This window comes from Cryphonectria parasitica (assembly GCF_011745365.1).
Source record: "Cryphonectria parasitica EP155 unplaced genomic scaffold M406scaffold_4, whole genome shotgun sequence".
Taxonomy (NCBI): Eukaryota; Fungi; Ascomycota; class Sordariomycetes; order Diaporthales; family Cryphonectriaceae; genus Cryphonectria; species Cryphonectria parasitica.
The window spans coordinates 4,719,241-4,744,947 of record NW_024468912.1 but is presented as its reverse complement, the minus strand read 5'-3'; the positions used below and the strand labels follow the sequence as shown (position 1 = coordinate 4,744,947).

At 54.4% G+C, this 25,707-nt stretch overlaps 9 protein-coding genes across 9 annotated transcripts; 2 read left to right on the top strand and 7 right to left on the bottom strand.

Annotated features, from left to right (window-relative positions):
• Window positions 1–2,184: 2,184 nt before the first annotated feature.
• Window positions 2,185–3,222, bottom strand: M406DRAFT_356370 (uncharacterized protein). Its single transcript, XM_040923426.1, has 2 exons — window positions 2,824–3,222; window positions 2,185–2,647 (listed from the first exon to the last, which is right to left on the bottom strand). Exons 1-2 carry the CDS (start codon window positions 2,912–2,914, stop codon window positions 2,439–2,441), a joined length of 300 nt encoding a protein of 99 aa, XP_040777482.1. The 5' UTR covers window positions 2,915–3,222; the 3' UTR covers window positions 2,185–2,438.
• A 1,202-nt stretch (window positions 3,223–4,424) lies between these two features.
• On the bottom strand, window positions 4,425–6,251 carry M406DRAFT_237146 (DUF654-domain-containing protein; the record flags this gene model as incomplete). Its single annotated transcript, XM_040916053.1, has 1 exon — window positions 4,425–6,251. A coding segment is annotated over one exon (1,827 nt), but the record flags the coding sequence as incomplete, so codon positions are not given.
• A 680-nt stretch (window positions 6,252–6,931) lies between these two features.
• Window positions 6,932–7,291, bottom strand: M406DRAFT_339711 (methylated-DNA--cysteine S-met; the record flags this gene model as incomplete). Its single annotated transcript, XM_040921475.1, has 1 exon — window positions 6,932–7,291. One exon carries the CDS (start codon window positions 7,289–7,291, stop codon window positions 6,932–6,934), a length of 360 nt encoding a protein of 119 aa, XP_040777480.1.
• An 815-nt stretch (window positions 7,292–8,106) lies between these two features.
• M406DRAFT_257125 (ubiquitin-like protein) lies at window positions 8,107–8,340 on the bottom strand (the record flags this gene model as incomplete). The annotated part of the gene is made up of 1 exon (XM_040917154.1): window positions 8,107–8,340. One exon carries the CDS (start codon window positions 8,338–8,340, stop codon window positions 8,107–8,109), a length of 234 nt encoding a protein of 77 aa, XP_040777479.1.
• Window positions 8,341–9,079: 739 nt separating this feature from the next.
• M406DRAFT_106275 (uncharacterized protein) lies at window positions 9,080–10,521 on the bottom strand. The gene is made up of 2 exons (XM_040915189.1): window positions 10,335–10,521; window positions 9,080–10,272 (listed from the first exon to the last, which is right to left on the bottom strand). Exons 1-2 carry the CDS (start codon window positions 10,393–10,395, stop codon window positions 9,272–9,274), a joined length of 1,062 nt encoding a protein of 353 aa, XP_040777478.1. The 5' UTR covers window positions 10,396–10,521; the 3' UTR covers window positions 9,080–9,271.
• A 3,393-nt stretch (window positions 10,522–13,914) lies between these two features.
• On the bottom strand, window positions 13,915–16,007 carry M406DRAFT_277437 (actin-related protein 3). The gene is made up of 7 exons (XM_040918316.1): window positions 15,841–16,007; window positions 15,677–15,699; window positions 15,378–15,605; window positions 15,278–15,324; window positions 15,133–15,219; window positions 14,223–15,056; window positions 13,915–14,164 (listed from the first exon to the last, which is right to left on the bottom strand). The coding sequence occupies exons 1-7, from the start codon at window positions 15,873–15,875 to the stop codon at window positions 14,099–14,101; spliced, it is 1,320 nt and encodes a 439-aa protein (XP_040777477.1). The 5' UTR covers window positions 15,876–16,007; the 3' UTR covers window positions 13,915–14,098.
• A 1,981-nt stretch (window positions 16,008–17,988) lies between these two features.
• Window positions 17,989–19,782, top strand: M406DRAFT_255274 (N-terminal nucleophile aminohydrolase; the record flags this gene model as incomplete). The annotated part of the gene is made up of 4 exons (XM_040917020.1): window positions 17,989–18,089; window positions 18,147–18,346; window positions 18,410–18,881; window positions 19,026–19,782. Coding segments are annotated over 4 exons (1,530 nt in total), but the record flags the coding sequence as incomplete, so codon positions are not given.
• A 1,595-nt stretch (window positions 19,783–21,377) lies between these two features.
• On the bottom strand, window positions 21,378–22,526 carry M406DRAFT_239725 (transcription factor Tfb4; the record flags this gene model as incomplete). The annotated part of the gene is made up of 1 exon (XM_040916097.1): window positions 21,378–22,526. A coding segment is annotated over one exon (1,149 nt), but the record flags the coding sequence as incomplete, so codon positions are not given.
• Window positions 22,527–23,346: 820 nt separating this feature from the next.
• On the top strand, window positions 23,347–25,535 carry M406DRAFT_60848 (uncharacterized protein; the record flags this gene model as incomplete). The annotated part of the gene is made up of 2 exons (XM_040924703.1): window positions 23,347–24,093; window positions 24,183–25,535. 2 exons carry the CDS (start codon window positions 23,347–23,349, stop codon window positions 25,533–25,535), a joined length of 2,100 nt encoding a protein of 699 aa, XP_040777474.1.
• Between the last annotated feature and the right edge of the window lie 172 nt (window positions 25,536–25,707).

Here is a 25,707-nt window from a genome sequence, read left to right as displayed (position 1 = left end):
ATCATGCTCTGCATCATCCGTCCATTGAGTGCCTTGTCTCATCCTTTCGTCTCGTCTCGTCTCGTCTCGTGTCCCCCGTCATGACCAGATTGTACGGAGGGATGGAAATAGAGAGAAAAAGGGGAAAGGATGGAGTGGAAGGGAACCCTAGGACTGAGTAATACTTCTTCCCTCCCTACTGCGGCCTGCTGCAGCTGCAGGAGATCTCTGAGCTTATGGGGAATGAGCTATAGTAGTAGTGCTACTACTATATACTAAGTAGTGGCGCCATGGCGTGGAGAAAACCCAAACTCCCTTCAGAGCTTGCCCTGGCTAGCTGCTCTACTATGGTACAGTGCTCCCGCAAAGCCGCTATACAAAAGCGCATGAGTCGTGGGAAGCAGGCAATCAGTTTGTCCTGCCGACCTTGTTCCCCTAGTACAGTACTGTATTATGAACCACAAAGTTATGCTCGATCACCGGCCGAGTCGGATGATCAGCAACGACCGAAAGCCTGTTTTACCTAGCCCCGCACGAAGGGAAGAGCCAGGGGGTGAATGAGAAGAGGGAAGAAAAATCACTCAGCACAGAGGAGGGCTGACAGAGCGCTGACTGATCCTGTCTTTCCATTTTGAAACAACAAAACAGAGTTTATATATATGTCCATACATCTATGTGATATCTATATGATCGAGATATCATCAGAGAAGCGTCTGCAGAAGAACGGGGGCTTGTCCCTGCTACTCGACAAGCTTAAACGAAGCTCGTTACCGGTGTCTCGGTTCCCTTGGGGGCGAGGTTGATGACATGCTACTTTTTTGTCTCATGGCCTTCCTAGAGCGGTAGAGTCCCCCCCCACGCACGGATGCGACTGAGCAACTCGGCCGACAAGGTTTGTCCTTTTATTAGTACAGCAGGCCTCCATATTTCATCTTGGGCCACCTCCTCCCAATCTCGATTGGATATTCTCTTACACGTCATGACGAGATTGTTGTTTACAGATATTAGATCAGAGGTGTGGTGAAGGCAGTGAGACAAGAGGAGGTCAACCCCCCATTCACAATACTCTCGCAATGGGTCGCGTGTGTGCGCAAGAACCCATTCATCGGCTCACGTTTTGATTTTTACTGCCTTTGTTCTCTTGCCCTGATGCTTGACCCCCCCTATTTTGATAAAACCGTTCCCGTTGTTCTGATATCACCAATTGATGCTAAGTTTCTAATTTTGTCTTGGCACCAGGGACAATATCTGTTCCCCCCTTCTTGTCCTTGTACCATAGTACTTCTCTTGTCTTTCTTCCCCCCTCGATACCCTGGTCACAAGGCAGATCAACTACCCCCCCCCCCCCAAAAAAAAAGATCTGCTTCAAGATAGGAATCAAAAAGAAACCTCCGCTTCGCTACCAACATCGTGGAGAATCCCTTCCCTTCCTCCTTTCCCCCCCATTCGGCCGTTGATGATCAGCGACCTTGGCGATCCCGAGGGCGTCACATGTGACAAAAAGGGGAAATAGGAAGGAGAAGAAAAAGAAAGAAAGAGGCAGATCACATCGCCTCCTCGATGGCGGCTCAGATCAAGTACAGTAATAGATGGCCCTAAACATAAAAATGTTGTACTACGGTAGTATCGTGCATGTGCTATTCTTCAGGGGTGTTGACAGCACGTCATGGCGCATGGCACGCCCTATAGGGGGGCCATCGAGTGATCGCTTTCTCCTAAAGCAAAGTTCCGTCGGTGGGTGGGTTGCTGTTTGCTGGGTGTCCGCCACGCACAAATAGAACCCCGAGCCAAGTCCGGTGTGTAAAGTGTTTCCGTCGACATAAAATAATGCTTTTTTTCTTTCTTTTTTCCCCCCCGATCATCGTGGCAATGTGGCCGACTTCTGGTACATTTATCGCCATTCGTGGATAGATATGCTATTGATGTAGTCCTAATCATCCAAACCTTGTCAACCTACTCTGAGAGTGTCCTTTGATTTTCTGCTGGCGGAGACTATTGATCCTGTCAATCGTCGCCACACCGGACCTCAGTATTCAGCCTAAACCGATCTAGAGTTTCTCCTAGAAAGGTAAGCACTTCGTCGAGAACGCAGAGCTACCATAGGACCTAGTCTGTGCACATGCCACTGTGCGCTCACGAGCGATCGGCCATGTCGGAAAGCAAGCGCGGGTCACATCACTCCGAGAACAGAAGACACCAGTGTATGTGTTAGGAAGGACAATATGCTTGTTGGTATTCAGGTAAAGATCACCACTTCTACCTCTTCAAATGTTGGACGGGGCCGGTTTGTGCCCGGGTAGTCTGGGTGGATAGTCCCAGACTCCTCCTCCTCCTCGACGATCGATCCTCATCCTCCTCTTAGGCGGCGGGGCATACAGAGCCTCGACACTCACCCTCTGGGATCCCCCTTTCCTCGTGTGTGCACAATTATTTTCATTTCCCTCTTGCTTTCTCCCAGTCTACTCCTGCTTCGCCGCCTCCTCAGCAGCCTCTTTCTCCGCCTTGGCCGCGTCTTCGGGGTTCTCGGCCGCCCACGTGTCCCACTTGTGCGTCGCCTTGCCCGTCTTGCTGATCTTCTGGAAGATGGCGTCCTCCTTGTCGGGTTGCGTCTTGAAGGTTGCGTATTGGCCCTTGAGGTTGACGTTGAAGTCGTCGACGTCGCCGTTTTCTGTTGATGACCACTTTGGTTAGCTTTTGTGGTTGAGTAGAGAGATAAGGTTAGGAGAGGGTGTGGTTTGGTTGCCGTAGAGGTGTGGAGAGTCACAGACAAGATCTTCTCCACGGCAATACAACCTTCCTTCCTTCTCGGAAAAGGGAAGAAGAAAGATACTCGAATCAACTCACCTCTCGCCTTGGTCAGCACCCGCGTCACGGCGCCAGAGCACCCGCCGCAGCTCATGGCGACGTGGTACTTGAACTCCTGCGAATCGGCCATTGTGTGGAAGTTGTGATGACTTGTCGTCGTTGTCGTTGCTGTGTGTTTGAGTTGTTGTGGTAGGATATGTGAACGTGGTGCTATGAGTTCGTAGAGTAGAGAAAGGAGCGATGTTGCTCTTGTGGTGCCTTTGGGGGATTTGTATTGTTTAATCAACACCTAGAGCGAGGGGACACAGGTGGGGTGGGAGGGAGATGTGTCGGTACGTCAGCTCCGTGTTTCGCCCTGCTGTCAAGAACAGTCGTAGTGGGGAAAGAAGGTTCCGCGGGGTGATTTGAAGGGTCCGGGTAAAACGTTTTGCAATTGAGCTGTCGCTTTCACAAAATGATAATGAAGAATCTCCTGTTTACGGAGAGAAGGACAGAAGATAAATATTCTTCTGCTTAAATATACATCTTCTTCTCCTTCTCCTTCTTCCACCATTTTCCAAGCCGGCCCCTTCCTCCAGTGTGATTAATAATTGCCCCAAGGCCAGGTAAGGCCAGCCGTGGCGCCTTCCCTCCCAGCTGACGCTGACACTGCCGCACAAAGGCCGCACACGCAACAAGGACACGTTTAGTAGGAACACACAGGCATTGCGCCATCCATGCCTGTAACCCTATCATTCACTGCTGATAGTGTCCTTCCCGTCGCCAACCCCCAGTCACCCTTGGTAAAACTTGCTCAAAGGGTTTTGAGACCTACCTGCGACGGTAGCAGAACCTTCCATACGGGGGGAGGGGGAGAATTCGCTTAATCTCGCTTGTTGAGCATATATTGTTTCTTCTTTGTTTCTGCCCAGAGTGTACTACTGGTACTTTTCTCTTTCAGCCTATTCGAGGATTGATTGGTAATGATGAATGATCCAGTAATATATGAACACTTGGTCTATAGTAATAGTGCATCTTACAACTCCTGGGTCCACGTGGTGGTTCGGTCGTCTATCGAATCCTTGTAATGTTTGCCGGTATCCGAGACGAGACGAGACCAGCACCCGTTGGACCTGAGATGCATAGTACAAGGGCCTCATGAGCATATTTTGCACCGCCTGAATGAATAGTGCTTGACTGCATGTCTCGATTCTCACTGGCTGTGGTAGATCACTTTCTCTTGTCATTCTCATATCTCAAAACCTTGACTCTTCAGGCTCCGAGGGCGGCCCGTCATCATCGCCCTCGTCCCCGGCCACGCGACCATGAGTAGATGCATCTGCGTCCTGCGCGATTTCAGTCTCCTCTGTAGCAACATGGTGCTGATCCCACGGGTGGTCCCGCAGAGCCTGCTGCTGAGCCACAAGATCCAGGTCTTCCTGCCCCCCTCCAGCTCGGCGCACCAACCACATTGGCAATACCCGTGAGATCACAGACAAAATCCCAGACTCGCCGTCGCCCGTCTCGGCTACAGCCGCAGCCAGCTCCGCCTGCAGGTACGCATCAGCCTGCCGCCGTTGGGCCACCCTCGTGGGGTCCTCATTTTCCTCCGCTTCTCTCATTAGCTGTACGTTCCTCGCAACCTCAAGGTCCGCAAGGTCTGCGTCCATGTCGGCCCGCCGGAAGTGCTCCATGCGTGACCCGTCTCGCCGCCACGGCTGGCTCTGCCACTGGTTGGAGAAGATGTTCTCTTCCCGGGGTGGCGGCAGAGGATCGTAGTCGAAGTTGGGTGAGGCATGCAGCATGCCTGGGGGCACGAGTCCCATCAGGTCCGGCGTGCTGTCCAGGTAGATGAAGCGCCCAATGCTGAGGGGTATGTCCTTGGCCGCAGGTAGGGAGTGCGGGTCGACCTTGTTGGCCCCCTCGCCCGCTTCCTTCAGGATCTCAGTACCATCGCGCTTCCAGAGGTCTTTGGCCATGTGGATATAGAGCTCTGTGTACAGGGCATCATTGTCGTCTCGAGGCTGGACGCCCCAGACCGGTCGTGGCGTGTCAATGTTCACGGCGCTGCAGAGTGCCGAATAGAGCCAGGGCAGCGTCTCCATGCCCTTGACCAGATCCTTCAAGGCTCCCTCCTTATTACCGAGCTGGAGCTTGGCCAGAACGCACGTCTGCCTGTGATACTCCTTCATCGGCAAGTCGTACTCGTCACTGTTGAAGTATGACGAATCGCAGATGGCAATCAGCCATTTCGCCTCGTAGGCGTGGATGGCCAACACGTGGGTGAAATTCATTAGGGCATATTCATCCTTTGGCGAGAGGCTCAGGAAGAGCTTGGTCCATTCGAGCGCCGTATCGTAGGTGCCCTTCTGCATCAGGCTCTTGATATAGTGGTACCCAGCGAGCCAGAACTGTCTGTTCTCTGGCCGCCTGAAGTCAAGCCGCGCCAGCCCGCGCTCCAGCTTCTTACGGAAAGACGACAACGTCACTCTGCCGAACGTGAAGAGGGCTCGCTCGCAGAGGTCTCCTGCTAGTGCGGCGTTGTGGTCGTGCTGGGCCACGTAGCTGGTCAGGATGAGCCCGCTGACATGGTACGGGTTCTGCTGAACAAAATGCACTATCCGCATGGGGTCCAACATGTCCACCAGGCTGAAGAACTGCATCTCCATCCGCCCATACCCCTCGTCGTGGGTGAAGGTATACTCGGTCGGCTCGACCCTCTCGTCCGTGACAGCTTCCATCTTCAGACCACCAGCGGCTGCCTTTGGCCAGTGCTCCTTGCCCTGGACAAACGGGTTCCTCCTCAAGACCACCTCTGGTATCTTCTCGCCGGGCCTTCCCTTCAGGAATGTCTCCATGTCCATTTGTATCTGGTGGGGCCCGCCGCGTCGATTCCGCCGCCTCTCGTCCCGGGCTTGTGCCTCGTCTTGGTTTCGCACCGAGTCGAGCGTCTCCTGCCCGAACATGGCGCGGAGCTCGTTGATGACCTTCAGGTGGTCGAAGCTGATGCTCAGGAGCCGTGCTACCCTTGTGTCGTAGGAGCTATATCTGCTCTGCTCTGCCGTATTTTCGGACAAGGGCTTCATGCTGAGCTCTTTAAGCGCCTTGTCGATGTCGTCTAGTTCGGCGTCCTTTTCTTGAACATGGTCGGCGTCTTCTGCAGCGCCAGCAGCAGCCTTCTTTGCCTTCTTCATCTTCTTCTTCTTGGACTTTTTGTTCTTTTTCGCAGGCGTCGGCGACGCTGCACTCGCTTCAGGTTGAGGTTCAGGCTCGGCTTCCTGCTGCTTGTCGTCCACGTCGTCGTCGTCGTGATCATCGTCATCGTCTTGGTCACCTCCTAGGGCGGCGAATCCGGCGAAGCCGCTCGTCTTGGGTTTGGGTGGCGTGACCTCTTCTTCCTCTGAGGCGCCATCTTCGTCAGCAGCGAGGTTCTGGAGCCGGAGGAGCTCCTGCTGCTTGTGCAGCTTCTTCAGCTGCCGGCTCGACATTTCTCAATACCTTCGTTTCAAATGGTAATGATGAGAAGATCAATCTCATATGGGCGTAAATGAGCTGCAAAGAGTGACTTGTCGAGAAGAAAGGGGGGACAGTCGTACAGGTCTGACGGAATGAAATTTATTGAGGGGCAGAGAGAGGGGGGCGATAATGGCTTGCCGATGCTGTCATACCATACCAAGCTACTTGTGATCCGCCAAACCCGAACCCTGAACGCAAAAACGACTTGGGCTGTGGCTTGGAAGACTTTCAGACAGGAACTTGGCCAAATAAAGAAAAGGTAATAGGCCTGAAAGGCAACGGAAACCCAAGAAAGAAGGAGAGGAGGAATAGAAAAATTTGGGGGTCGCCGTTGGGGGGTAGGGAGGGGGGGGGAGATCAACATCGTGCAATCCTCATATTGTAACAAGTTCTAGTAGAACGCACTCCCAGGCACCAAGTAGATGCATCCTTTAGGAGCACAGAAGATGTAGACCACATTATCGAATCAAATCTGTGACTGAACAACATTTTCAGTAAAAGAGTCTTAGGTGTTCAGGCACGAGAACCTCTCAAAGCCTCCCACAAATCCATTGCGCCTTCGTGGCCCAATCCATATCACCATCCCCTTTCCCATCCAAACCGAGACACCTTCAACCAATGCCCTCGTCACCAACAAAGCCCCCTCCATTTCTCAAACAAACCCTTCAAAAGGCGTGCCCAAAACCCTCCCCTCCCCATCAAACCGATTCCCCTCTTCCTTGAGCAGCCGCCTCTTCTCCACCAACGTGATGCCCTCCCCATCCTTCGGCCAAGCCCCTTTGAACCCACCCAACCCTCCTCCCGAAGCCACGACACGGTGACACGGCACCATTGGCGCGAACGGGTTCCGCCGCATCGCGCCCCCAACCGCGCGTGCGGAAGAGCCCAGGTGTTGTGCCATGAGGCCGTAGGTCGTCACGCGGCCGCGGGGCACTTGGCAGAGCAGGGTTAGGACGCGCTTTTGGAAGGGGGTTCCTTTGGAGCGGGCGATGCGGTCGAGCTGGGGGCGCATGTCGTCGGAGTTGCTGTTAGTGCTGGAAGAGTGGTCCGTCTCCTCCTCCTCCTCCTCTTCCTGGTGGTGGTCGGTGGGGGAGTTGCCTTCGTCTGGTGTGCGCTGGATGGCAGTGTTCGGTTTGTACGAGGTCTTTTGGATCTTGGGGGGTGTGCTCGATGGGGTGGAGTTGTCGTGCTTGCGCTTAGTTCTAATGGCCATGTTTGTGGTTGTGTAAATTTCAGTCTTGTCTAGTGTGTTTGCTTGTTTTCTGATGTTTTGTTCTGCCAGCTTGGAGTGGCTAAAGGGCCTCAATTCGGTGTATCAACGTGGAATGGATGGAAAAGGCAAAACAGAAGGGCAGATAGGCAGGATAATTTGTCTGGCACGCACAACATGGGCAGACCAATGTGGACAGCATGAGTGAGTCAAATCAACTAAAGCCCAAGGATTATACGATTTTCGCCTATCTTCGGCAGTGAATCAGACGGCGTGTCTTTTTGTCGATGAAAGGGCGCGCGTGGGTTCAAAGGGGGGGGGGGGGGAGTGGACCATCGCGTCGCTACGTCATTTTCGCGCCGCGCGATCAGGTGACTTTTTTTTCTTTCCATGCAGTGTAGTCGTGAGCAATTCTCTCGTACACTCAGACATACCAACACTCTATGAATCTGAATCAGTATATTACGGTGTCGTATGCACGTGTAAAAGGCTTATCATGAAGAAATCGTATATCGCAAATACTCAGTGGGTATCTCATGATGTGATATGTTGTCCCCCCCCCATCCTTCTCCCGAAAAGTGTGCCCCCATGTATCCGCCTGGGTCTCTCTGTCTCTCTCAATCCCCTGTGTCCACCTCCAGATCAATCTGCACCCCATTACTGATGCCATAATCTCCCAGTGTAATGTGATCCTTAAACGGCCGCTCTCCTTGCCGCTTGAGCAAGATCTCATGCGGCTCCCGCCCGATCCGCGCCGCCACCATCACCTTGAACGCCCCGATATTGTCGGACCCGAAGCAAGGGATTGCGGCTTTGGTGCCCAGGCGGTCGTTGACGTGCACGATGATCATCTCCTCGCCGTCGGCTGCTGCTGCTGCTGCTGCTGGCGGTGCTGGTGCAGAATCCCCTTTTTTCTCCCTGTCCTTTCGGGGCTGTGATTTGTCCCCTCTCTCGCGGTCTCTGCTGTCACTGCGATTTCCATCTCTGTCTCTATCACGACGCTCCCGGTTCCGCCGCGGCGACCGGCTGCGCGAGCGGTCATTGTTCCGTCTATAGTCATTGCGGTCGCGGGCACGGTCTCTGTCGTCAAAGTGGCGGTTATTCGTGCGGCGGTAGCGATCGCCGCCGCCACCTTCGTCGTCGTCACGAGCCGAGGACCGCTGTTTCCACTTGAAGCCGCTGTTCTTCTTGGGCCTGCGGTCGCGTTCTCTGTCTCTGTCTCCGTCGCGGGAGGCGTCGCGGTCGCGGGCTTGTGGTGATTGGCTGCGACGTCGGTCCATAGCTGCAGTGTATGTTTACAGGTTGCGTATGGTATGGGCTGTCTGCTGTGGACGTTGTTCTTGCAGATGGACGGGGCAAGTTGTCAGAGGGAAGAAAGATTGCGGCGGATGGGGGTTTGGGATGGAACTATTATGCAGGCTGGGTATGATGCTTATGTAATACTCTCCGCCCGAGCTGCCACCCAGCACAAGTACATGCTCAGACGTACCAATGATATTGCTGGACTTGTACGAAGATGGCATTTCGTGTATATCAATCCATACTGTAGGAAATCATTGGGACCTAATTGTCCATGTAAATCAATATTATGTAGTCAATTCTCGGTTAATCATTTTCATTGTTATATAAATCGAAAATAAAGTCAAGCCGTCCTGCCAAAGCCACACACCGCTGACCCAAAACTCCATGCATTCATTGATCGCAGCCCTTTTGCCGTTTCTTAGTTTCTTTCTTCTTGGTGTTCCTCCTCACAAACACAAAACCACTATCGAGTTTATTTCTCTATCGGCTGGTGTCGACCACGTAGCGGCCCACCACCTTGCCCGCATGCATGAGGTCGTAGACGCTCTGCAGCTCGCTCAGGCCGATGGTCTTGTAGGGGGCCTTGATCAGGCCACGCTCGTAAAAGTCAAGGGCCTCCTGGGTGTCCTGTCTGTTGCCGACGTAGCTGCCCTTGATGGAGATCATGCGGACAACCGTCTCAAAGACGGGGGCGGAAATGCGGGCATTGGCAGGCAGGCCGATGCACACGACGGTACCGCGGGGGCGGACGTAGTCGGCGGCCTGCTGGAAGGGCTTCTCGGAGACGGCGAGCAGGATGGCGGCGTGGGGGCCCAGACCGTCGGGGGTGGCAGCCTTGACGTCGGCGACAAGGTCCTTGGAGGTGAAGAAGTCGACGTAGGCGCTGGCGCCGAGGGCGGCGGTGGCCTCCTTCTTCTCCTCGCCGCCGTCGATGGCGACCGTATGGATACCCATGGCCTTGCAGTATTGCAGGGCCATGTTGCCGAGACCACCACCGGCGCCGGCAATGGCAATCCACTGGCCGGGTCGCACGCCTGACTCCTTGATGCCCTTGTAGACGGTGATACCCGCGCACAGGACGGGTGCGACAGCCTCGAGCGAGACGTTCTTGGAGATGCGGGCAACGTGAGCAGCCTTGGCGACGGCATACTGCTGGAAGGAGCCATCGACAGTGTAGCCAGAGAGGGAGGCCTCGGCGCAGAGGGGCTCGTCGGCGGTCATGCAGAACGAGCAGGACAGGCAGGAGCCGTTAAGCCACTTGATGCCGACGTGGTCACCAATCTGGACGTCGTGCACCAGCTCTCCGCGGTCGACGACGACACCCGCACCCTCGTGGCCGCCGACCAGGGGCAGCTTTACGGGCAGGGGCCAGTCGCCCAGCATGGCGTGCAGATCGGTGTGGCAGACACCGGAATACTTGACGTTGACGAGGACCTCATCTGGGCCGGGCTTGCCAACGGGGATCTTCTTGTAGACGACGGCTGTAATAAAAGTGTTAGCAAGGAGATCAGCTAAAGGCTGAGCTGTATGGCTGTGGACTTACGACCGCCGGTCTTCTCGACCACCTGAGCCCACTGCTCGGTTGGGATTTCGACGTTGCTCATGTTGGATGAGTTTTTAGGAGAGGAAGATGATTAGTAGGAGAGAGTATGTGTTGGGCCGCGAGACTTCTAGGTCTGTGGGTATAGAGAGAGAGAGAGAACAATATTGATTCTAGGATGAGGATGAGGAGGAGGGAATGTAAAAGACTATTCGAGAGGGGAAGCGAGAGGTGTCTTGAACTTTATATTCATGATGAGGACGGTCGAGGTGGGGTAACAATGCAGGAGCGGCCATCCCAGCAACAAGCTTCTACTGTGGTACATAACTACCCGGCAGGTCGGAATTGGCTACTGGCTTAACCGTGTTCTTGGTGGTGGCAGGAAGCGGTTGGTTGATGGTCGATCCTGGCCGCAGAGAGTATATCGCTGCTGCTTTTGCTGGGTGGATGACGGGTTGGGTCTAGCGTGGTCTGCGGGTAGTGGTGTGTGGTGCTGGTACGTAGCCCTGTAGGTCAGTGGTGTCACCGTGCAGTGGCATGTCCACGTCGTACGATGCCCACGTTCGGATGTCACCTCACCTCACCTCTGTGGGACCTCTGCGAGTTCTAGTCTGCCACCCTGACTCACTCCATGACTGCATTCTGCAGCAGATACTTCAGACTGCTACGTATCATACAGTAAGTAGCATTGACAGACAGTCTGACAGCACAGGAGAGGGGCCCTCCAGTTTCTCACCGAACCCATCCGACATATGCGAAACCGTGGATTTACGTCCGTGGACACCTCACCTCAGGCCATCCATCCCACAAAAAAATTCGCTTCAGAACGGTCCGCTCCCCCTTCCACTTCCTCCTCTCTGGCTCGAGTCTAGAACCAGGCTATACAACCAATCATCGATATCTCCCCCCAAGCTAGTTGGAGAACATCATCTTCACGATGGTCACTCGGCATCTACTTACACGCCCAGGCCGGCCGTCGAGGGATTGGTTTGTCTCCAAGATCGGCCGTGCGGACCCGCACGTTTAGGTAACAAATGTTGTCGCGTCTAAGGAACCGCCCCGAGGACAAGACCAGGATGCTGAAGGGGGGGGGGGCGCTAAAAACGACGAGAAATTTAACAGAAGAGGAGGCAGCGAGGGAGCGAGTTCCGGGCGATCCCCAAGGAGAAAGCGGAACAGACAAGAAAAAACCCCTGAAGAGCCGCTGTCAGAAGTTGCTAGGGGCGCCAATCAGCTTACCCTGTAAGGGCCCGATTTAGTAGGTGGGATAGAGCTCGTTCAGTGGTATCATCAGTATTCATAGTGGCATGCAATTGCCCGTAGCAGCCCCTCCTTGCTCACCACGAACGTCAGAAATATAGTACTATAGTGCTGTAGCGGGAGGCCCCCACCCCCTACTCTACCCATCCCTCATCCTCCCGGAAGGGTCCCGGCCAAAAGTGTGAGATCATGATCATGAACGCCGGAAAACGGCCGCAGCCGTGGCGTGTTCAGCAGGGCCCGAGTTTTTTTTCCTCCTCCAGAAACACGAGCTCCGAGATTCATATTGCAAGATCTCGCTGCTTTCCTCGCTTGAGAGAATTTTTTTTTCCCTCTCCTTTGTTTTTTTCCCCTTCCATGCTACTCGTATTCTATTCTTTGACTCATGCGAAAGTCACATTCTTCCATACCAGCCTACGGACGGTTCAAGAAGGAAAGGAGAAGGGAGAGGAGGGGCGGGTAGGATAAGGCATCCCAGTCCCTAGTATTCCGCCTGGGAAATTACATAGGCTAACCTACCCCTCCTTTCCGTCAGCATGGGCTGCATGCGTCGAGGCCGAAGCCGTTTTTACACACATCTTGTTTCGATCAGCCTACCTCTCTTCAGCGTGCCACCAGCCCGGCCAAATAGGCTTAAGATCCACGACAGGAATATTGCAGCTCCTCCAGCGACAAACACCTTGTCGAAAACAAATTTCCATCACTACTCATTCTTGCAATAACGTCCTAGTGATGCCAGGTAGTCTGGATTAATCAACATCAACCCGGTCTCTCGGCCGAGCCAGAAAAACCCCTCAGACCGGGACAACTCCGAGTTATTGTTCTGAGGCATTATCGGTCGTTTGCTGGCCTTAGGAGGAAATGCTGATTGATGATCTGTACAACTGTCAAGTTAAGCCCGCAGATCCTCGTCAAGACCTGCCAGACTTTTCCTCCAAGACCTGTTCAGTACTTACTTTGCCAGGGCACGACCAGTAGCCTAGCGCGGTTGGCCCTAAATCCACGCAGCACACAACCAGCTAGGCAAGCCTACAGCAGGTTGATCAGGGCCCACCAAGCCGTCAACTCAGCCCCGAAGCTGCTATCACTGCATAGCACTGTACTTGTCCCTTAGTACCCCACACACCATGGGCGGGAAGGTCACATCAGCCAACCCCTGTGACAAACGCCTAACGCGGGGGAAAATACGGGGAAAGGCAGAAACAAATGAGGGTAGCATGGACGAACGGAAGTCTCCTCAACATTACCCCAGAAACCCAAAAACCATAGTGTGACCAGAATCTGGGGATGAACTCCTCTTCCTGCAGCTAACAGAAACAAAATGAGTTCTCAGGTTGCATCTAACCCTCTTCCCCCGCATTTACCGAGAAAACGCTCACCCCCTCAATCAATCTTGGTAGAGAGAAGAGAGATCTGAAAGGGCGGGGGTGGTCTCCACCGGTCAACAAGGTCGCATATGTGTGTGTGCGGCTCCGCCGGATCAAAGGCATCAATCACTTGAGGGGAGTGGAAACTCTCAAAAGGAGCTTTTCGAGGCATAAGCTCTAGTTAGGGTGTCACTGCGGCCAAGCAACCCCACCTTCTCGAGCAAAGTGGAAGCCCAGAAAGAAAAAGGAAGAGCAAAATGCGGGGAGGACAAGGTCAAATGGTCAACGCTGCGCTTGCCCCGTGCCGACGCCATCATCTCATCTCATCGTCACCACTACCTTACCCCGGATCCAACCCTGCTAGACCCAAACACCAGTGCAGATGGTAGATTGCGGGCCTAAAGAGCCTGCAGGCCCGTTTGATGTTGGGCTAGAACTTGTGGTTGCGGTTGTCAGCTCTTTCAGGGAATGCGGTTCCGGTGCATGACCCCGTTCCCACGCGGCTCCTGCTACTAAATGATGGATGGAGGAGCCCGTTCCAGCCTTTGGTGGCTTGGCTGGGCCATTTCCCTTTGGGGGGAGTGGTCGGGAGGGGTCACAAGCCGTTCCCTCGGGACCTGGGCCTGAAGGTAGTATTGACGGGGTAGCTTGTAGCGCGGAATTAGGAGATGTATCGAGCCAGGGATTGCAAGCACCTTCTTAGGTGTATGCAACATAAACGACCTACTATCACTTTGTCAGGACGGCGAGGGGCTCAACTTCCCATGCTCAGGGGCAGATTATGATCATACGCCTCTCAGTCTCTCCTTATTCTCTGTAGTCTTCCCCCCTCTCCCCGAAAAAGGGACGAGAAGGACAGACTATTCAAACAGCACATGCACAAACTCCATCCAATGGCCCTCTCCTCCTCGAGGCTCGTACGGTGCTTTCATATCGAAGGTCAAGGGAACATCTTTGAGTTCGAAATAGTGGTTGAATTTTTGATGACGCTCTCTTTTGTAACATTTCGCCTGACGCCCTCTCCATTGCGAGCCGCACTCTTGCCAGAGCACGTCTCCTTGAGCGCACGCCAACCGAGACATTCTAATTCTTCTTCTTCCCGCACGGCATGCCAACACGTGGGACATCCAGCATGGTGATCTAAGATCCGCCAGGGCCGCCCAGTAGGGCAAATCTCCGCACGATACCGGGGCCGTATTCTTGGTACTGAAGAGACGTTAGTGAACGGGAGCGTGCAGGCTAGTGTCGTATCAGGGGGCCCTACCTCTGCCTTAGTATGGCAGTACGACCTGAATTCAGGCGTCTGTCCAAGCAAGCTTCCACCGAACCACGGACCGTGCCTCTGCCTCTTGTGGCTGATAACCTGCACCTCAAGACCGCCGCTCTTCGCACCACCGCTGCGAACCTCACTCGCCCGGATGCGGTCGTCCACCAGGTGCTTGATGTCCCTCTGCAGGCGACGGCCAAAATCCTTGTAGAGCGTGCTGCCACCAGACAGTACAATGTTCTTGTACAGGCCTCGGCGCACATCAATGGGTGATGACTGGATCACACCGTCAACCACGACCGGGAGAGGCGTCAGGAAGTCGGAGCTGTAGATCTCGGGGTTGAAGAAGATCTCGGGTGCGAGGAAGCGCTCGTAGCCCACGTCAACCGTCACCTTGCGTCCGCCGGGCTGCAGAACCGGGTGCTGTGCAAAGCGCGTGGGGTCGCGGTCGAAGCGGCTAAACTCCTTGACGATATCGGGACACACGTAGCAATACTCCTCCTTGATCTCCTGGGCCGTCTTGAGAGACGAGTCGGGCTCGCCGCGGTCACGCAGCAGCGACTGCACAAAGTATGTGATATCACGACCAGCGATGGGAATCGACTTGATCGACGAGCCAATCACATATCCCTCGGCCACAGGGATGACGTGCGTGACACCATCACCAGAGTCGATGACCGTTCCTGTGAGGGACCGGTCTTGCACTTTTGACGAGGTCCACGATGCCGCGAGCGCAAGGACGGCTTGTACGGCGATGTAGAGGCCGGCACAGTTGAAGGACTCGAAGAAGATCTCGGCAGTATTCTCGCGGTTCTCGGGAGGGTTCAGGGGCTGTACGTGGCTTTGGTCAGTGCGGGTTCTTCGCATTGAGACATGCGATAAGATGGGATGCTCGCGTGGTACACACCGGTTCGGTGAGGAGGAAGTGGTGGTCCTCAGGCTCGACTCGTAGATATTTGAAGATGGAATTCGACCAAAAGCGCTCCATATGATCCTGCTCGTTGTGTCAGCCAAGCGCCGTATGCAGAGGGGGACCGACTCGTTCCTCATACCCAGTTCTCTATTTGACCATGTCGGATGGGATAGTGTAGACCGTATCCTGACATCATCAGCACTCATCCATGTCTCCTAGCTCTTCATAATCGAGCTCACCAGGACCACCAGCAGCTGCCACTGCCTCGTCGCCAATGAAGAAGTCCAAGTCCTCCGTGCCTCGTTTCGAGTTTAGGTGGCCAGCAGGGCCTGCACCACCGGTCAGGAACGATGGTTTATTGGCTACGGCAGGCCGGCCGGAACCGGAGCCGGAGCCACCAGCTGCCGGGCCCTTGGTGGCAATCGCGGTAGGGAAGACAAAGGATGGGGAGTCGTTGCCGGCGAAACCTGTTGACGAAGATGTTGGGTTAGTCAATCGAGGCTCGAGGGGTCGAAGTGCATCCGCAGAGAAGCTGTACCTAGCTTGGAGAAACCCGTGCCGCTGGAGAATGATCGTCAGCATCACATGTCTCAATCCGAGGGGGCCGGATGCAGTCTCTGAATAGCTTCGAGCACAGCTCACTTGACCGCCCCCAGGAGGAGGTGGGGTTTCAGAGAGCGCGGCTTCAGGGGTCTGACGTACTTGTCCATGACAACGGCGGGAGTTTGGTTGGCCATGATTACGAGATTGCGAGCTGCGCGCTTGGGTGCTCGGTGTGGATGAGAGGGTGCGCAGCTCTGGCTCCAACGACCTGGCTTTGAGTGTGAGGTGTGCGAGGGTTGTTGAGGGTGTTATCTCGGGATGAGGTTGGTGGAGGGTTGATGTCGTTCAGACGGCACGGGCCTGGGAGAGCGAGGTCCCGCTGCGTTGGCGCCTTGCCAAATGCCAACGCCTACTACGGGCCACGCCCCTGGCCCTGACCTCACCTTGTGGCGGTGCAGATAGCTTGCGCCCCCGGTGGGCATCCCCCTGTGGCTGAACTACCCGAACGAAGGATCCCCTCAACCTCATGCCATGATAATAATTACTGGCTTGAAGAATTCAGCATTGAACAGTGAAATTTTTTGAAGAGCTTTTCTACTCCTCACTTTGAATTCAATACACGATCTCATATTAAATGATTAAATTGCAGGCAAAAGAGTGACCCTGCGTCTTCCGATTTGTTTGTAATTGATGGCAGAAAGGAGGTTGTCCTCAAAAAAGGGACACTGGAAGGTCATGCCTACCACTAGTCGCCATCTTTAGCACAGTTACGGCAAGAACAATCATGGTTCCTCCTCTTTGCCATTCTAATCTAAGAACAAGTTTGGTAAAGGTCTGGAGTTTTGGTAGACCCAGCTATCTTTTTGACCTCACATCATCAACCACAGGGGCATATTTCTATGCCCTTGTGGAGATTCCATTCGCTCAACCCATCCTTTCATATCTTTATTGTCAACCACTGTCAATACATTGGATCAAACCCCACTCGCCCTTGTTGACAGACGCCTTTTCACCTTGCCTGGAGCTCGCCCTCTCCTCCCTGGTCTATCTCTTCCACTCCGCCGACACGCCTCACGTCCACAATAAACAACGCCCGATAGCAGTTGACACCATACAGTTGACACCATACAAGTGAGCAACCCAATCTTGTTTCTTTCCTTTGCAGCTCTTCCCTTTCAATACGTCTTCTTTCCATACTTCATCACGTCGCAAGCCTGTGTCATTTGGAATAGCAGTTGCCTTTAACCACCCATACTCTTCTTCTTCTGCACCAACGACATCATGGATAGCACGACTTGGCAGGCATTCATCGACCTCATTCGCATAGTGGCTGATGGTGATGATGATACATTCCATGTCATCTTCCATGATGGAAAGCCTGTTGTGTATCCATTTGCATATCAGTGTGGGCTGGTCGACCCTGGCTTTATCATTGATCACAAACCTGATCGTACCCAGCCTCTCATCGCCCATGGTGATTCAGATTGTGCACTCTGTCAACACCTATTTTCTCACTTCCCAACAGAATGGGAACTTCAAAATTTGGACACGGAAACTAAGCCTTTACACGCATTGGTTGTCAGCTTCAACCTGAGCAACGACGTCAAGGAGCTGATCCAGGCAGACCTTCTGAGCCGACGCTGGCAAGAGGCTTTGGAACCCCATCTTGACTTGGCCCAATACAGTGATGATGAGCTGAATGCAGAAGGGGCAGACTTCTACCAGGAAACACTCAGGAGGCTTCAACGCATTGATGACCTCTGGACCGAGACTTCTTCAGCCTGGATTGGCAGAAACCCTGACCCGTGGAGCCAGATTCCTCATCACCCTGCAGACCTTCACTACTGTCAGTGGAATAGCCCAGAAAGCAATCCTAGCAATCAGAGCTCTCAGCAGCAGGGTTGTGAGGATACGGTTCTTTGGGACGGTCAAGTTTCTGCCAGGTCTGAATTCCCCAACCTGTCCAGTCACGCAACTTATTGGGATCACCCAACGGATTCTGGAGCAGGTTGTGACGTTTGGACTCGTACTGAAGAATTGGTGGGCAGCTGGGCCTCGACCACCCCTGACCACCAAGAGCCCCCTCACTGGACCAACGAATTCAGCTTTCCCTTTATTTCTGTTGATCCTTCCTTCTCAGGTGTTGGAAGTTTCCTCCATCAGGACTTCGCTCAGCAGCCCTACTTTCGTTCTTCTACTCCGCCTGCTTTCCAAGACCCAGACTTTCCTTTTCTTCTACTACCAAATCACCCTGATGGAAGTGCTGACCTGACTGAGGAGGAGCAGACGAACCAAAAGAAGAGGTTGCAGAAGCGCAAATCCAACATTCCAATGGCTATCGTTATCCATGCCGGTGCAGGCTACCACAGTCTCCAAAACGAGAGCTTCCATCTTGCTATGTGCTCGAAGTAGGTTTGAACTATTGTGCAGCTCGCTTCTTACGCTCGCAGGCTGACGAAATCTAGGGCCGCATCTGAGGGCATGAAGCTTCTAAAGGCTGGCCGCACAGCCGTCGAGGCTGTCGAGGCGGCAATCAAGGTGCTCGAGAATAACGAGATCACGAACGCGGGGTATGGCAGCAATCTGTCTATCGATGGCACCGTCGAGTGCGATGCTACGATGGTTGATCACTTTGGTCGAAGCGGGGCTTGCGGAGCTGTGCCCAGTACGTGCCTCTTACACATTCCAACAACTTTTTTGCCTCTACCTCTGCTAACCATTGGATCAGACGTCAAGAACCCTATATCGCTTGCCAAACTCATTCTCGAAACCAGCTCTCAGTCACTGACCCTGCGGCGCGTGCCACCCAACTTCTTAGTCGGCGAAGGCGCCAAGTTGTTCGCGGTCGAGCACGGCATGTCCACCGTAACCAACGAGCAGCTCACCTCTCGCAATGCCAAGGACCGATATACCAGGTGGCGAGCCGACCTGGACAAGATTCGAGGCGTGAACAGCGTCGGTACCCAGGTCAATGTTGTTGAAGGGCCCTCCCCGCCTCAGGCTGTTCAGGCTCAGGAACATGGTCAGGACCAGATGATGACCACCGCACCCAAGGCTCACCAGGGATCCCTGCGTGACCATACCAGCGCCATCATGACCGCCACGTGGAACGAGGGCCAGCCTGATTCACCCTCTTCAGAGTTTAACATAGAGTCGCCCACTCCGACTACCATATACTCCACCACTCCTAACAAGAATGGGTCTCTCGTCTCTAGCGCCCACAAAAACGCCCAGCGCGTCATGTTCGCGTCCCCAGCGCATGACCCTGCTATGTCACCTGCTACTTTGCCTTCTAAGCGTGTCAAGACCTTACAGAATGAGAGGACTCGACTGGAGCAGGGAAGCACGACTTGGGCTCCAAAGGCAGGCTTAAACCATGGTGTCGCATCCCTTGATGGGTCTCCCGAAGGTGGCCCAGTGGCTGATTTGTCTTCGACATCCAACTATTCTTCACACGATAGCTGCTCGCTGAAGCGCCGCGCTATCACGGAGATGACTGCCGAGCCCAACGATGCGGACCTTGATTTGATCACAGACACTATGGGTGCCATTGCGATCGACAAGTGGGGCAACATCGCTGCCGGCTCGTCCTCGGGCGGGATCGGTATGAAGCACAGGGGCCGCACCGGCCCAGCTGCCCTTGTTGGCATTGGCACTGTCGTGATTCCCTACAACGAGCATGACCCGGACTTCAAGACAGTTGCGGCGGTGACGAGTGGCACGGGCGAGCACATGGCTACTACCATGGCCGCTGCCAAGTGCGCCGAGCGACTGTACCAAGGTACAATGAAGGGTCCCACCGGCCGCGACGTCGAAGAGGATGATACTGCCGTGATCATGCAGAGCTTCGTGGAGAACGACTTCATGGGTCACCCGGGCGTCCGCAACCAGACCAGTGCTAGAGCCATTGGAGTCATGGCCGTCGAGGTGAACGAGAAGGGCGTATACCTGCATTGGGCCCATAATACCGACTCGTTCGCCCTGGCCAGCTTCAACCTCAAGGATAAGGTGCCTCATACCTGTATGTCGCGTCTACCCGAGGGTTCAAGCGTCAATGTTGGCGCCCGTAAGCTGAGCAACGGCGATCAAATCTTTGACTAGCCACTTGGTTCGTCTTTTGGCTTGTTTGCATCGGGATCATCGCCTTGAGAGCATCTATCTCGCATTCAGAATGATCGCCTTGTTTTGTTTTCATGCATTCTCGCTTTACAATGCACGACGTGCTTTGACTCATCGAGCATCCTGAGACAGTGGCCCAGCTTGGACGGCTACTATAACACAGCAAACGCTCTGGACCTCAGTCATCTTGTCACTCTCCTTCCTTGAGTTCCCACTAGCTCTTTCACTCGTCCTACGATAGCACTGGCGGCGTTCTGTTTCCGAATGATACCCTACAGCAAACACTCTACGAACACCTTTGACTGGCCTCCCGGCTGTCCTGAACGAGAACTCGTCTCAGATACAGCAAGAATCTGGCTGTTGCCGGGAAGCGCACATTTGTGGGAAAGGAAGACCGTACTGCATGGTGACTTCTTCCATACCTGATTCCTCTGTCTTTTTTTGCGGCACTTTCCCTTTCTTCGGGTTCTGAGGCACAGCACCTTGGATGCCTTGCCTCTTTAGCTTTGCACCAAAACCATTGCCAGGGTTCCCATAGCTTTCTATCGCTATACGAAAGTTGACCGATATCCTTTCATCACTGAGGACAAATGGTCATTTTCTCACCGGGAATAGAAGACTAGCACTGGAAAGGAGAGCTTCACTGGATCCTGGAATATGTGGGTGTGCAGATTGGGAAGAATTGATCACCGCGGCTTTGGGGAGTCCTGAAAACCCGCATTTTGCATGCAGACGGCGTTGCTCTTTTGGGCGATAGCATGTCTGAGTGAGGATGGCGCACGCTTTTCTACCCTCTTCGCAGAACGACTCCGTCACGTGTCTTGGTGGTTCTTCTTGCTGACTCTCTATACCATAGACCATACTGATAGCTAGCATAATCACGCTTTACTTTTTGAGAATTGGCTACCTGGGTGGTGGTGGTTGTGTAATGCGACCTTGGTGTTTTAGTTGAATTCTTTGGGCCCATGACTAAAGCTGGCTCTTGCTAGCACGAATAGTTTTCTACTTTCGTGGGCCCAAGGGATGGTTCTCCAACGACGCACTTATTCTTCTCGGGTGGCATATTCACGCCATACACGCTACAAGCCTCTTGTCATTTCCCTGTTCCAACTGATGCTGCTGGGAAAAAGATCCGAGCCTCGATGATCCAACCCGGTCTATAAAGACCTGGGTATCATAATCGTGGGATGATCGGTGTATCTAGACATTCTCACGCCTGTATGCCTTCCTCCATAGACCTGGAGCCTAGTTAAGATGTCTTCTCCTTTCACGGTCTCTTTCGTGGTCTACACAGGCTAGTCACAAGACTCGGGCCCGAGAAAGCCGAAACCACGGGTGTCAGTGGCACGTGGCTTCAGATGGAGGCTTCACATGCGGTACAGGAAGGCTGCGTCCTGGACCAATGATGAGTGGACATGTGCCTCATCTAGCAATCTTTCAGCTTTATGCAAGGCACCTATCACTTTGTCTCAACCTCAGCCTGGTCTCGGTGTCGCAGTCAAACTGCCTGGCTGCTCGCTTGCGGCAACTGGCTCGCCATTGAGACCCAACTTCCGCTTCTTCTTTTTCTTCTGCCTGGGCACGACCGCCGGCTTTGCGCCATACCTTCCCAGGGCAAGCTTGTTCCCGCACGTGTAGCACTCGGCGTCCTCGGGCACCTCGCAGAAGATCGACAGGCAGATGCTGCACACGAAGCCCGTGTCGATGACCTTCCTGTGGCAGAAACAGGCGGCCCGAAAGTCGACGTTCGTAGTGGACGGGCTCACTAGCTGCTCCAGCCCTGTGGCTCCATCGATCGCAGCGCGCGTGCCGGCCTGTCCTGCGCCGGTGGTGGTGGTGGTGACGGTTTGCCTGGAGTCGATGGCGGAGGCGAAGCCGAACATGAGGTAGGTGAGGAGACCCTGCGGGCTGGTGGCCTCGAGGAAGGTGCCGCGTGTGATGTAGCTTGCCTGCTGCAGGAAGGTTGGCGCCCCGTGGAGCGATAGGATATCGATGGGAATGCCGGCGTGGGAGGCAGCAAAGACGGCGTTCATGGTGGGTATGTATTGGGACGCCGAGGAGTCCGAAACGGACAGGACGAGGATGCGGGCGTGCAGGCCACGCAGGGAGCCACTAAGGGAGGAGAGGGCGGCTGGGTTGGCGGAGGCAGGGGCACCGTTGTTCTTGGCGGAGCCAGCAGTTGCCTGTGCACCATCTGCGGCGGTCAGCTGGAGCGAGGTCTTATTGGCGTGGTGGAGGGCGAGGGTCAGAGCGCCAGAGATCTGGGTCGTGGTTGTGGCGAGGTCGGCCTCAGTAGTTGAGGTCATGAGGTCGCGGAGAGATGTGAGGATGGAGGACTCGATCTGGGCGAACTGGGCATATTTGTTGGCCGAAGCCTTGCGTTTCGATAAGGGCACCATCTTTGGTAAGTTGGAGGTAAAAGCTGGGTCGACATCAGCCATCTCGACGTCGTCACCGTTCTCCTGTGGCTTCGGGGGCTTTGGTGGTGTGGGCCACAGCCATACTGCGCGGTTGGTATGTGAAGCTATGATGGCAACCTGGCTGGAACTGCTGTAGGCCAGCTGTGAGTTCACAAAGACGAGGATGTTGGCCAGAGCCTTGGATATGGGGAGGACATTGTTGATGGCTGCCCACGCCCGAGGGTTCGTGTCCACAATGATGGCAGTGAGGGAAGGCGTCTCTTCTGTGGCATAGATCTCATAGTGGGTGGTAGCATCGACAGCATCCATTGCGGCTGCCGGCCCTGTGACACTGTCACCACGGGGAAAGAGGGTTGGTGTGAGAAGCGGTGAGAGGTTTAGCCTTTGAAGAGGTTCGACTTCGGGTTGGGATGAGGCAAAAGAGTCTCAATGGATGTACTAGGGAAAGTACTATGTAGTCCGAGGCCCCAGTCCAAAGTTTCAGTGCTGGTGCCTGCCGCGGCCGCTTCGGATGGAACTCCGGGGTTAGGGCCTCCCATTCCCGCTAGAGCCCCTGTAGCTGCAGCAGCTCAAGATGCGAGCCTCCACTAAAACGTTCCAGTGTGGGCCCTTGCTGCAGCAACTGCCAGGGTGGCAGTGTTTGCCAGGTGCCCAGCCGTGCCAGCATGCCAGGGGTCTTGGCTGTGTCTTGGTAGGGGTGGCGTGGGCGGTAGAAGCTGACCTTGAAGTGTTGCCCCGCGCTTAGCTCTTCCACCTCATTGCTTTACCACCTTTCTGCCCTGCACAATACAACCTAGACGAGCATATGATCGTCGCCCCAGGTCACCTGTTGACCTGATCTCGCCATCATTCCCAGTCAACTTGCCAGAAATAAGCCTGCGTAATTCTTCATTACCACTTGGCTTGTTGTACAGTCACTTTCGCTGAAACAGGCCAAGAATTCAGTTACGCTTTGGCCTGGTCCGCTACCACTGTCAAATACATAAAAGGTCCCAAGGCTTGCTGTTGGTGTTCTCGAGTCTCTTTTGCCTTTGAATCTTTCACTTCCATTGTCATTTTTTTTTGAAATCATCAAGGTCTTTTTTTTCTTCTTTCAAAATCAAAGCACCAAGAAGGCACTTCAACCATGGAGACGGTGAATGAGCAGGCTCGGCAGGACCTGTCCAAGATGAGCAGGGAAGACCAGACCCTCCTCCTCTTCGCGAGGCTGATGGAGGGCGGCCAGGAGGATGACGAGACGGTCAGGGACCTAGGCCAGCTCACGAAGCTCCTGAACGAGGATCTCGAGGCCAGCAAGACCAGCAAGTCGATTTGTGCCGTTATTGACGCCGACTGCCTTGACACCATCCTGTGTTATCTTGACATGAGGAACTCCGATGTCGTACGAGGTCATGCGACTATGACCACCTCGGCATATCTAAACGCTGCGGGGGATGACGGCTCCGAGAAGATGCGCAACTTCTTCCAGGACCGACTTAAGCGGGGAACATATGACGACTACATCGTTGCCTTCTGCGTCGCCGCCACTATATTCCCCATCGTCCCGGACCTGACATCGGAGCTATTCCTCAGCGAGGGCTTCTTACCTAGTCTGGGTCCATTAATGCGCCGCAAGTGGAAGAGCAGGAAGGTCGAGACCGCCTGTCTGGAGATGCTCAACGCAGCCTGCATGAACGGCCCATGTCGGGAGGCTGTGCAGAAATATTGCATCGAGTGGCTGGAGGAGGTTGTCGATCAGGATCCCGAGGACGCTGTGAAATCCATGTATGCTCACAACACCGATGGTTCGCACGTCGAGGAGGGCTCCGTCTCCATGCGCAGGCATTCAGAACAGGTTCAGCACTTGGCCGCCGTGATTTTGGCGAAACTCCGGGTTAGAGACCCCATCAGCATGCGTCATCCTTCTGTTATTGGCGAGGAGTACCTGCCGGGGACGTCTGACTGACCCGTTGGACATTCCAGGCGATACAACCCCTCAACGCACCGGGCACCAAGGAGAACGAGAGAGTGCAGCAGGCGAGCACCACGATAGAAGAGCTGTCCAAGATGTTCACGACCATGTTGGTGAAGGACCCGGAGCACTCACGGCACAACTCGATCGAGGGGCTGGCTTACGCCTCGTTGCGGCCGAGCGTGAAGGAAGAGTTAGCCAGTGATAAGGAGTTCCTAAAGAGTCTCGTCAAGACGTTGGAAGGAGCCCCGCCAAAATCACCACTCACGTATGGAGCCTTGAGCATCCTGGTGAATCTCACAAGGTTCAGACCAGTGCAGTCGGAGGAAGAGAAGAAGATGGAACAACTGAAGGCATATGCGAACGCGGCGGGGAAGCTTGCTCCGGATCCTCTCAATGACGACGAGCATGTCAAGGAGCGGTGCAAGGCGGTATTCGAGGCGGGCGTCACTCCTGTCCTTGTGACCCACAGCAAGAACGGCTCGGCTGCGTCCCTGTCCTTGATCATCACAACTATCAATTCTCTCTCCATGCTCCAGACCATACGTGGCCAACTCGCCCAACAAGGTGCCGTCCGCCTTCTTATAGCGGCATGGAATGCCCTCCCCTCCACTGAAGCCCCAGCCAAACGTACCGCTGCTCAAGCGCTCTCCCGCATCCTCATTTCCACCAACCCTACCCACGTCTTTGGCGGCACGAGACCTATTCCGCAGGCCGCCGCCATCCGGCCCCTCACATCCATTATCGCACCAGACCCCAACTCCGATAGCAGAGATCTCCTTCCTACTTTTGAGGCCCTCATGGCACTCACCAACTTGGCCTCGACGGATGACGAGACGCGACAAGCTATAGTGCGGCAGGCCTGGCCAGACATTGAGGAACAACTACTCTCGTCGAACGCGATGGTGACCAAGGCGGCCGTCGAGCTGATCTGCAATTTGGTGCAATGCGTGGAGGCCATGGCTCTGTACGCGGACGGGTCCACAAAGGCCAAAGACAGGCTACACATCCTCCTCGCACTCGCAGACGCAGAAGATGAGGGGACCAGGAGTGGCGCGGGTGGTGCACTAGCCACGCTGACGGGGATCGAGGAGGTGGTCAATGCCATTCTAGAACGTGAGCGAGGTATCAAGAACATCCTAGGACTGTGTGCGGACGGGAACAGCGAGGAACTGAGACATCGTGGTGCCTTTGTGGTCTATAACCTCGTCACGATAGAAGGGGACGTGGGCCGGCGGTCGAGAGAGAAGATCAGGGCCGAGGGAGGGATCGAGATCCTTACTCAGTGTGCGAAGGCTACAAGACGGCCAGAGGTGTTGGATCTGACGGTTCAGGCTCTAAAGGGACTCTTGGAGGAGAACTAGATATTTGGGCTAGGCTGTTATAATGCGAGATGCATTGCCTCTTGGGGGTTTTCAAATTCATGGGAGGAAATTTTATTTCGCTGGGGAAAAAACCTATCAGATTGTATGTTCTTATACGAAAACCTTGATGCACAAACAAACAATTGATCTCTCTCTATATGTCGCTTTACAT